The sequence below is a fragment of the Sceloporus occidentalis genome, unplaced genomic scaffold (assembly GCF_023333645.1).
Source record: "Sceloporus occidentalis isolate IW3139 unplaced genomic scaffold, rSceOcc1.0.p SCAF_118, whole genome shotgun sequence".
NCBI classification, from domain to species: Eukaryota; Metazoa; Chordata; class Lepidosauria; order Squamata; family Phrynosomatidae; genus Sceloporus; species Sceloporus occidentalis.
The window spans coordinates 2,062,096-2,073,515 of NW_028317098.1; the positions used below are offsets into that span (position 1 = coordinate 2,062,096).

The 11,420-nt window shown below is 38.7% G+C and overlaps 1 protein-coding gene across 1 annotated transcript in view; it reads left to right on the plus strand.

Moving 5' to 3' along the window:
- Positions 1–10,755, plus strand: part of LOC149282353 (TATA box-binding protein-associated factor RNA polymerase I subunit B-like) — a 51,886-nt gene extending 41,131 nt beyond the window's left edge. The window contains 8 exon segments of the mRNA XM_089498309.1: positions 563–710; positions 3,334–3,511; positions 4,437–4,483; positions 6,488–6,578; positions 8,451–8,521; positions 9,391–9,613; positions 10,564–10,715; positions 10,718–10,755. Of these exon segments, the coding sequence (XP_089354435.1) occupies positions 563–710; positions 3,334–3,511; positions 4,437–4,483; positions 6,488–6,578; positions 8,451–8,521; positions 9,391–9,613; positions 10,564–10,715; positions 10,718–10,755 (948 nt within the window).
- The last annotated feature ends 665 nt before the right edge of the window (positions 10,756–11,420 follow it).

Below are 11,420 nucleotides of genomic sequence, written 5' to 3' on the forward strand. Positions count from 1 at the left end.
GTTTATATAAAACTATAAGCTACATTCACAATATTATGATTGTCAAAGAAGTATTTTAAAACTTTTAAAAACAAATGTGGTAAGTGAATATACGCTGACAAATAAATGCACAGTTGCCATGAGCTGGGCACACAATGTTCTTCACAATTTGAAGAGAAGTTGTATATTAAGCTGAATGATAACTTGCTTTCCACACCACTTTATTAACAAACAAGGAAGATTGGTCCTATATTTTATACTGTAAATATGACTTTGAGCCCTTAATACTGCAGATCTTTCTCAAAGACAGTTAAGAAGAAAAAGCAGGATCATTGTGAATTTACAGACCAAAAGCAGTTCTAGCTGAACTGATAATCTTTTGAAGTCTTATGTTTCTGTTGTTGTATTTATGTTTGGGTTAGGTGACAAAGTCCCAGACCAATAACAAAGTCCCTGAGCAAAAGAAGACGGTGCTTTGTTGGATACAGAACAAAATGTGTGTTCTACGTATAGGATGGTGATACTGTTGAAATGCAAGAAAGGACAGCATTCTTAATGGTTATTTCTACATTTTATTTTTCAGTCCTGGCCTACATATGAAGATGTTCATAAAAAAATGCATGCCCTTGCAAAGTACATAGAACTACCTTGTTTTCCAGACATATCAGAGGACTGCTTCCTACATCCAAACATTCTCTGTATGAAATACTTGATGGAAGTTAACTTACCTGGTAAGGGCAACAATCACATGGAATGATACCTATTTTTAGAGTTCTTTACTGCAAGACATTTTAGTATTTCAGGTGTACTTGTTTTTCACAATTTAGTAGGGGTGAGACTATTGGAAAACAAGGTTCACCAACAATTTCAGCCTTTAGGATTCACAAATACAGGCAGGCAAGCACTCGTTTTGGACTATAGGTGCTTACAGCCCTACTGGAATCCAGTGAAGGACCAAGTCACAATATCCTAAAGAAGTAAGAGTTTTTAGCTGTTTTAAAATTTCCTATATACAGGACTGTGCTATCTGTTCAATCTATGTAAAAGAAAAACCCAAAGAAGCTTTATTTTTTAAAAGAAATAAACAGATGCTAAAATTCATTAAGGCATGATTAAACCCAAATTTAGAATGATAACCTCTCATTTGTTTCACTTAGAGCACTAAATTTTGCTTCAATCTCTGTCCTGTTGAAATCAGTGGAAGTTTACAGTGCTTAATTTTGGTTGGATCATGCCCAAAGTAATTAAGATAAAATAAAATTTGGTCACTGAACATGTGATGTTCACAATGCTTACTGCATATTTTCCCTCAAAGGATAAATGTTACATTTCAAATATGGGATAAATGTAGTATATTGTGTCCTGGCAAAAATGATATACAGTGGTCAAACCATATTTGTTCAAGTTAACTCAGAGCTTTGAAAATCAAAAGTCAGTCAACTTGCTATTATCCATTGGATTTTTCTAGCAGTGTGGCCTCAGTCAGCAGGTTTGGGGGTAAAACTGAAGCTAATCTCATATTATGGATTTTAGAACATTAGAATGTGTTAAAATGGGTGGCTCTTGGTCTTGATAGATCAGTAAGACAGGAAAGCCTCGGGAGAAAAAGGATTAGGATTGGAAGCGATGCATCACACGGCTCTGTTGCTAAGAAGAACCTGGTAGAAGAGCTGAGAAGTAACATTGCTGGGAAACAATGGAAGAGCTGAGATTGGAGAGAAGTTTAAGAAGAATGACTACGGGGTGAAGCAGATGGGCGATAAAGCGCAGACTCCAGCCTTAATCAGGCTGGGACTGCAGCATCCTCACAGCCTGCTCTCAAAGTGGGCCACCGCCGCAGGTCCCAAGCCACACTGGCCAAAACATGGTTTAACTAACTCCTTTTTAATCTGGTCCTTTGGACCGCAATGCAGCCTCAATATGGCTTCTGGCTGCTTTGGGGGCATGCATCATGTGATTTCCACACCCCCAAAACAGCCAGAAGCTGATTTATTTGGGCCATGTGTTTCAAGCCTTTCATTGTCTTCTTCTCTCTATTCCTCCCATTCTGATTTCCACTCTGCGTCTGATTCATTGGGTAACATTGAGAGCTTTGAGGTTGGAGCCAGCAGAGCCATTTAGCAAAATCCATTTAGCAAAATTATATTTACTGAGAAGTAAATCCTATTGAGCCCTTTCTTTCAGTTTGTTTATTATTGTTCCTACTGTTCTGGGCACTTAGATAAATGATAGTTTTCCTTGTCCCTCCAGTGTACTTTTGAATAGACATGGGGAAAGCATGGGTTTAGGTAGATGATTTTTTTTGGCTCCAGACTAATGATTCCAGCTTCACTCAGCCTTGACTTTTCCTTCCTTCTTGGCTTTGCTCTCTCTCTTTCCTTCCCCCTAATCTGCTTTTCTCTCACTCAGTTCTTCAGTGGGTCACATACTTTAAGTGGTTTGGAAAGGCTAGAATTTTTAGACAAAAGGTATAGATGGCTACATTCATGCCTTCCTAGGCTTGTCTGTGTTTTTCTGTTTAAAAAATAGAACAAAACATCTCTTCTGCCCCTGGTCCTTGCAGGTCTCCTGTCTTGATGGAGTGTGGGAAGGTAGAGAGAATGCAGTGATTCAGCTGTGCAGAAATGTTTGTTGCATGTTCTCAGAGGCACTAAAAACATTTATGATTAAGAATTCCCCACATTTTCAAGCAGCCACTACACTTGCAGTGAATTGATGTCCTCTAGCTGAATGAATATTTTTCCTCATGCAGCCCTCCAGAGGTGGACTGTCCTGTATTTCCCAGCAGATGTAGCCAGCATAGCCAGTGTGATGCAGATGTTGGAAGTTGCAGTTCAACAACATCTGAAAGGCTGCATAATGTCCATCCTTGCTTTAATTGTACTCCTTATTCATTTAATAAACCAGGCATTAGAAAGGCAAGTGAACAGTGTACATGTTTGTGAGGGCTTGTGGGGGTCGATTGCCTTGTTCATGGAAGAGTTTTCTTATGGAATATGACTTGGCTTCAGAAAGTAAAGTACTGAACTAATATTTTTACTAGTATAGGTTGTCTTGTTCTCCGAGATGTTCTGTTATGGTCATCTTGCTTAAAATGCTAATTCTTTAGTCTTAAATATGTTTACTTGCTACCTAGTTCCATGTATATTGGTGGAACTTTCTCCTAGGTAATCATGTGGGAGATAGCCACTCTATGACTGCTTCAAACATTATGTAATTAATACACAGAAGGCAGTTTGTTGTGGGTGGTCATGGATGAGTCGCTATACTAATTCCTTCACATAATGTGCTTTTGGTATTTGAATTTTATAACATTTGAAGTTGCCCGCAATATATTGTTTTTTGTTAATTCAGATGATATGCTGAACTGGACGTGTAAAGTGGTTAAAAAAACTGGCATCGGTGAAATAGACTTCCTGAAGCTTCGTCCTGGAAATAAATCATCTCAAAGAGTGAAATATGACATCCTTGCTGTGGCCACTATTATAGTGGTGCTCAAAATTCTGTTTTTGCTGAATGACAAGTATGAGTGGTAGGTGTATGTTAATGGTATAACAGAAAACTAGTAACTTATTGCAGCTCAGGATCATAAAAATATGAGACAAGTGTTCCCTTTAACTATCAAGAGCCCAACAAATAAAAGTTGGATTAGGTGAGTGGTATCACTTACATAGCATTAGCATTCCTTTTTTATTTATGTGCATGGAACATGGAATAATAATAATAATAATAATAGGATTTATTTATATACCGCCCAATCATTGGGAATCTGAGTGGTTTACAACAGAGGGGATAATAGATAATACCCTGGATTATTTTCCTCTCAGTGAGTCAATCAGGATAGTGTCTTTCAGAACCTAAAAGGGCCTGATTTTATTAAACATACTGCTGTTTCTAGTGTTATTTATCCCATGTATAGACAAATACAAATTGCATTTTGCACAGTAGTATAATGGTTGTGCTGCACTGACCACGTGGGCTTTCACATCAGTGTTACATCTCCTTAATGACAGAAGGTGCTAGTATGAAAATGTTGTAGATAGAAATAAGGACACATCTACATGGAACTGGGTTTTTAATAGTCCCCATCTAGGTAAACAGTTTTTAAATCAGTCCCCAGAATGTTGATGGTTTGAATAAAGGTTCAAAACACACTGCAGAAATAAACCAGTTTGAGACTGCTTTAACTGCCCTGGCTCAGTGCCAGGGAATCCTGGGAATTGTAGTTTATTGTGGCAGGAGAGCTCTCTGACAGAGAAGGCAAAATGTCTCACAAAACTACAATTCCCAGAATTCTCTAGCATTGAGCAAGGATGATTAAAACAATCTCAGACTGGATTATTTCTGCAACCATGGCCTCTTTGAAAATTTTGGCTGGAATCAGAGCATTTGAACAGTTTAATGACTGGCGACTATGATTCCAATAAACATTGAAGCTGATAGATATGTTTTTTCAGGCTGCTATCAAACTACGCTGAAGAGTGGAACAAAGACAACAAAGAAGGTATCAAATGTTTTTAAAAATCTAATTTAAATTTACTGTTTTTAGCATGCTAGTCTTTATTTGATTCGGTTGTGATGGTCTGAATGGTACTTATGTGAATTGAAAAGAAAAAGATGGTCTCAAATCAAACAGAAACATGAAAGAGAACATGGCATGAAATGGAGCATATGATGTTTGCATGTAATTTCTAAGCTATGTCTGAATCATAATAATCTCTTATATATTAGTTTTAAATACCTAAATTTAAACAGTTGAAAGGGTACAGCAAAAGCAGACAAACTGAAGCCTCAGATTTTAGAAACAAGAAAGTTTTGAGCAGGTGCCTGCAAATGTAACGTAGCCCACCCCTTCATTACAGTAGAGATCAAGGGCTGGTTTTACAATTGTACATTTCCTCATCTCAGTCTGTCTGTCTTGTGATGCAAAGTCCCCTCATTTTTGACACTGGCTTTGCCCATGCTAATGCTAAACAGTTTGTTTTTGTTAATATAGAAATGTCTTTCAAATTTTGGTCAACAATAACTCTCCCTCCCAAGAGATGCCACAGAGTTAACAAACCCTTCTTAATAATAATAATTTGTTTTATTTATATACCGCTATTCCAAAGATCATAGCGGTGAACAGCAAGTAAGCTAATTAGCAAGTAAGCTAATTTGCCCCCAACAGTCTGGGTACTCATTTTAGCGACCTCGGAAGGATGCAAGCCTGAGTCAAGCTTGGGCCCTTTTGCTGGTCTTGAACTTGCAACCTTGTGGTTTCGAGTGAATGGCTGCAGTACAGGCATTTACCCACTGCGCCAAAGCAGAAGAAATTATTTTGGTGCATAGCAGAAGAAATTATTTTGGTGCATAGAATAATGTAGGCCAAAAGTGAGCATGGTATAGTGGTTTGAGTGTCAAACTACAACTCTGGAGACCAGGGTTCAATTCCCAGCTCAACCATGAAACCCACAGGATGACCTTGAGCAAGTCAGCCTCAGGGGAAGGCAATGGCAAGCCACCTCTAAACAAATCTTGCCAAGAAAAACCCATGATAGTTTCACCTTATGGGTACCTGAAGGCATACAACACACACACACATACAATATAGAGCAGATCTACTGAGATCCTTTCTTCAGAGAACATCCAATATGAATTGGGACTCATGGATTTCCTCTTTGTTGCTGTTGTTAACCACCTCTGGACATTTCCAAGACTCCTTGTCCTCAACTGCTCCGCTTAGTTCCTGTAAATTCATACCGTGACCTCTTTAATAGAGTCCATCTGCCTAGCGTGCAGCCTTACTCTCTTTCTACTTCAATCCACCTTTCTTAGCATTATTGTTTTTTCCAGTGAATCGTGGCTTCTCATGATGTGACCATCTTGGCTTCCAGGGAGATTTCTGGCTTGATCTGTTCCAGGACCCATTTGTTTCTGTTTTTGGTTGTCCGTAGTATCCTTAGTACTTTTCTCCACCACCACATCTCAAACAGGTTGAATCTCCCTTATCCAAAATGCTTGGGACCAGAAGTATTTTGGATTTTAATTTCCCCCCCCAGATTTTGGAATATTTGCTTATCATAAGGAGATATCTTAGAGATATGACCCAAATCTAAACATGACATTTATTTGTGTTTTGTATACATATTATACACATAGCCTGAAGATAATTTTATACATCATATTTTTAATAATTTTGTTCATGAAACAAAGTTTGTGTACACTGAACAATCAGAAGGCAAAGTTGTCACTGTTTCAGCCATCCATGCGGTCAATTTTGGATTTTGGATTATTTCAGATTTCAGAATTCCAGATAATGGCTACTCAACCTGCAGTTCTTCTAAAGGGAGTTGGTTCAGTGTATATTGTTTAGGCTTGGGAATGAATCTTTAGTCATCATGCTGATCTCTCATTTTTAGCCTGCTCTACCTTGCACAGTTCTAATGAAGCTAAAATGCTGCTTTTACTTTTCTTGGGAAAAGGGATGGGTAAAAATTAGCAGACAACAAACTATCTTTTCTTACAGGCTGTCCAGTTTTTGATATTGGAAAATGGTACACAGTTGTCAAGAATTCTCTGGATGCAGAGCAGAAAAAACATAATGAAGCAAGGATCAGGTATATTGTTCAGAAAGTAGCAGGTCTCTCATTCGATGTGGATAATGTGTCTGATGACTATGACCAATATTGGAGGATATGAAATAAAGTTTATTGACCAAATTATTTTTTAGGAAGCCAGTTTCTTCATGTCTAAATCTTTTAGGTCTATTTTGATTGGTTTTCCTTTTGCTACTATTAAAAATAAGCCAAAATACTTTGTTAGGAATTAATATTTGGGGTTGTATTTTATTGTTGAAGTTCTGAGCTTTAATCTTTGCTGGTTTGGGAGGTGAAGCAACAGTGTGACCCTTGAGGTATAACTAGCTGTGATGGAGGAGATCTGGGCAGCATGTTCTCTATTTACATTTTTCTGTACAGTAGATATGGAGCAGCTTGTGTGTTCCACATCAGAGAGAGCAGAAGAGAGGTTAACTTTCTTCTCCCATGCTGCAATTTTCTTTATTCAGGCATTCAGCCTCCATACAGAGGCAATATCTAAATGTCTAATTGTAAGCTGCTCTGATAGCCTTTTGGCTGAAGAGTGGGGTATAAATGAATAAATAATATAATATAATATAAGTGAACTATAAATATATTTTAAAGTAATAGGTTACTTTGGAACATGGAACTGGGCTGGTAGAAATAATTTCCACTACCTCTCCTCCTCTTAGAAGCTCCACCAGTACGTCACAAATGCCTTAATTCAGGAGATCATTTTGGATAGCATATCCTACATTGCAAAAGGCTGGAAATCAAATGGAGGCATGTTTTTTGAGTCAAGCCTCACTCCATTCAGCAAGGTGTATCCATAGTGATTTTGTGAACCTTGGTAGGATGGGGTTAGCCAATCATAAATGCATAAATGAAATGTATTAAACCTCAGGCAGCATCTCTCAATACAATCAATCAATATTAATTTTTAAAACCAAACTTTTAATTGCATAATCCCAGAATGACCCCTACTCTTGATGAAAACAGAACAGCAAACAGGTGGCAAGTCATGATTTTATTGAATAACTGTAATTTGTATTGTATTTAGTTGATGTAATCCCGCCTCCATGCGAACGGAGAGGCGGGAAATATAAATAAAATTTATTGTTGTTGTTATTATTATTATTAAAAGCAGATTGGAATAAAACAGTAGATTAAGGCTTTGTTGGCTTGTTCAGCCAGTGTAGCATAAGGGATTGAGTGCAGGCTATGGCTTTGGGAAATTAGAGTTCAGATTGCCACAGCCATGAAAACCCAATGGTGGATTATCTTTGGCAAGTTACACTTTCAGCCTCTGAGGAAGGAAATGGAAAACTTCCTTCGAAGAAATCTTAGGGAAGAAAAACCTATAGGATTGCCATAGGTCAGAGTCTTCTTGAAGGCACATAAGAACACACACACACACAAATTGACCTGTTAGAGTATATGTAAATGTCCCCCAGTCATATGTAACCTTGAGTTGAGTTTTTACATGTCACACATTTGCAGGAAGTAGTCTGAAATCAAAGAGGTAGTAATGTCAGGCTGTTTTGTAAAACATCTAGGTCAGGGATGGGCATGCTCAAGAGACAGAAGGCTACATCTGTTGATTCAGAGCACCTCTGGGGGGCCACAGACACACTATCGTGGCTACCATTTTGGCCACCAGAAGTGATGCTACATCATTCCCTGACAGTGTTTCAAAGTGTTCAGTAATATTGGAGTGGGGGGTGTCTTGCAGTTTTAAAATGGTTTTTGGCTGAGAAACTTTTTTTTCCAGCTGAAGGGGCGGGATGTTAGGAACCCAAAAGATCATTGGGGCCCCAAGGACTTCCCTAGATCCTTCAAGGACCACATACTATTTCTTCATTCTCTCTGCCTATCTGCAGCACACTAACAGCTCAATTTTTTCACCTGTAGGCGTTTATGGAGTGGTGAGAAACCAGTATTATATTCAGCAACGAAAAAGTATATCATTCAGAAAAGACGACGTAAGTGTAAATTCCGTTTCTCTCCCTTTATAAAAACATTGAACATGACAGGTTTTCTTGGACAATTTAAAGCCTAAACTGCTTGTTTTTTTGATACAACAGAGCTTTAGAACTCAATTATCCAGGATATCTGAGGCACAACACATTTGTTTGGGGGGAAAGGGAGTCATTTGTTACAAGGAAGTCGGGACAGAGCTGACCTACCCTACCTAGTCATTAGCCCTAATCTTTACATTGGCCAGAGTATGTAATATTGAGGGTTGTAATACTCAATATGTAATACTGAGGATCCTCAAGTTCTTCCTAGCTGTTCTTCCTATACTGCAAATAATTTGTAGCACCTTGGGAAAGAGGAAGGCCTTGCTGTACTCTTGCAATTTTAAAACTACTGGTGTTAGAGTACTGCTGTCTGAAAAGTAGCTTGTAGTCCTTTCTCTTCTGCATGTCAGCTTTTCTTTTAGTGTGATTGGGGAATGTATTTGAGCTTTTAAAAGGTACATCACAATTATCCTGGCACCCAAATTCTGTGGGATGATGATTCCATTATTATTCTTTTTTAGGAAGGTGGTGTTACTGCTTTGCCATCACCACTACTCCTAAAACGGGGTGGGAACCATGGGTCCCTTCAGATATTTTTGGACTGCAACTCCCAACAGCTGTAGCCAATGGTGAGAAATGTAGGAGTTGTAGCCCAACCACCTCTGATGGACCACGTGATTGCCACCCTAGTCCTAAACTTGTAGGAAATAAAGTTAATGCATAATATTAGTGTGTCATGTGAAGCTTGCTTCTTAAATGTTATAGGTTTTATTTATGTGATGCGATACTTACTCGTGTGCCTTACTGCTGTGGTCTTCTGCTTTGTTCAGAAACATTAGTCAATCTTCAGAAGCAATTTCGTACACTGTCTGGCTCCAGGGAGCCTCCTGAGAAGCAAAAGCCTTCAGCTTTCCAGTTCAGCTGGACTCAAGAAAGCAGCAAAGAGGATTGTTTTCATGAACACAGTCTTGCTGGAATTTTGATGCAAAAAGATGACATATTTACAACCCTGAACAGACACTATTGGTTGGGCACTATTAAGCTGTGCACAATGTAAGTATTTAACACTTTTGCTGCCAATTTGTGCTAGATGTATGTGTTTTTACAATATATGTATATATTTCTCAAAGCACACGCAAGGGGGTATGAAAAGACTTGTAGAACATATATAGGTTGAGTCTGTTGCTAAAACTATCATGCAAAAATATTATTAGCTTTGCTTTTAATTTTACTGCATTAATCCTGTGAAGGTAACTGAATGGTTTTTTTTTCTTATCTGCCCAATTTTTATAATTTAGTTGTACCATGCACAAGAATGATGAAATGCAATCCCCTGAGCTATAGAGAAATGCCTATTTCTCTAGATCTGGGGGCTATACAGACTGCCCCTTTCCTGGCCGGATTGGGGCCGCAGCAACCTCATGCCGCGGCCCCGATCTGGCCTCTGGACGGTGCAAAAAGCAGCCGCAAAAAGCGGCTCAGGGAACTGCAAATATTGAAGGTTTGCAGTAGCAAAGTAGAACTGCATCATTGGGCATGATTTGGCATATGGAACTGATTTTTTGGGGGAGGGGTAGTCTCAAGTCACATGCTCACAGCCTCGGGATGGCAGTGATAAACCCCCTCTGAACAAATCTTCCAAGAAAATCCCATGGCCTAGGATCGCCATAAGTCAGAAACAACAACAGCAGCATTTCAGGAAACCACCACCCCATCCATTCTTCCATTCCGTACATAATGTTCTTTGAGTTGGACTAAGGGCTTTCCCTGTCCATGAATTCGTTTTGTGACTGGGACCAAATTTTTTGTGAGTGAGTTAAACCAATAAAACAAGAATTACATGGCTAACAGAATTAGTCTGAGAACAAGTGTAATTATAAATGTTATCTAAAAGATTAGTTAAAGTGGCACAAGAACTTCAGTTAGCATTGATGCATAGGCTCCCTTTTGCATGCTTTCATTTAGTGTAGATTTATGATATCATTTTCTCTTTCTTTTTATAGGGATTGTCATCATTTGGCACACTACAAAGAATCAAATTTTCCCTATACCTACCGGTTTGTGTTAAATCTGTTCTCCTTCCTCCTGAGGGTGCAGCCTTCTCTCATCCATGAGGAAGTATGTGTATTAGAGCATAAACTCTTTCATAAAATTCTTGTAAAAAATCCACAGTTTTCAAAAGCTCCCGAAAGTGAAACCGTCTTGAGAGAATGAAGACCTATAGGCCTGTTACAGACAGCCAAAATAAAGCTGCTTCGAGTCACAGTGGAGGTATGGTGTTTCAATGATGCATGCATCCTAAGAGTCCAGAAGTCGCACCAAAGCCACGCTCCAGCCCTAAGGACTAGAGCGTGGCTTTGGTGTGGTTTCTGGGCTCTTATGACGCATGCATCATTGAAACACCATACCTCCACTGTGACTTGAAGCAGCTTTATTTTGGCTGTCTGTAACAGGCCATAATAACTGAAATAATCTATGCAACTGATTTTACTGCATTAATCCTGTGAAGGTATCTTTACCAGAAATCCTGAAATTAGCAGTTTAAGATGAAACCATTCCCTGTACAATTAGTTTACATGTGTGCCAGGTTCAGGTGTCTTATTCTAACTCAACAAACCGATATTGTTGGAGCAAAGAGAAATAGTAAATCAAAACACTCTCTCTGCCACCCCCAACTTTCCCTCTCTTCTGCTTCTGGCTTCCTAGAGTACTACTTGATTTGTTAAATGACAATTTTCTGTACCATTTTCACTGTCATACTAGTGTTTGAATGATCCCTCAGAATGGGAAACCAGATTTGTTGGACTGATAATATGAAGACCGAAGTAGGTTTGGTAGTCCATACACAAAGAGAAAGTGA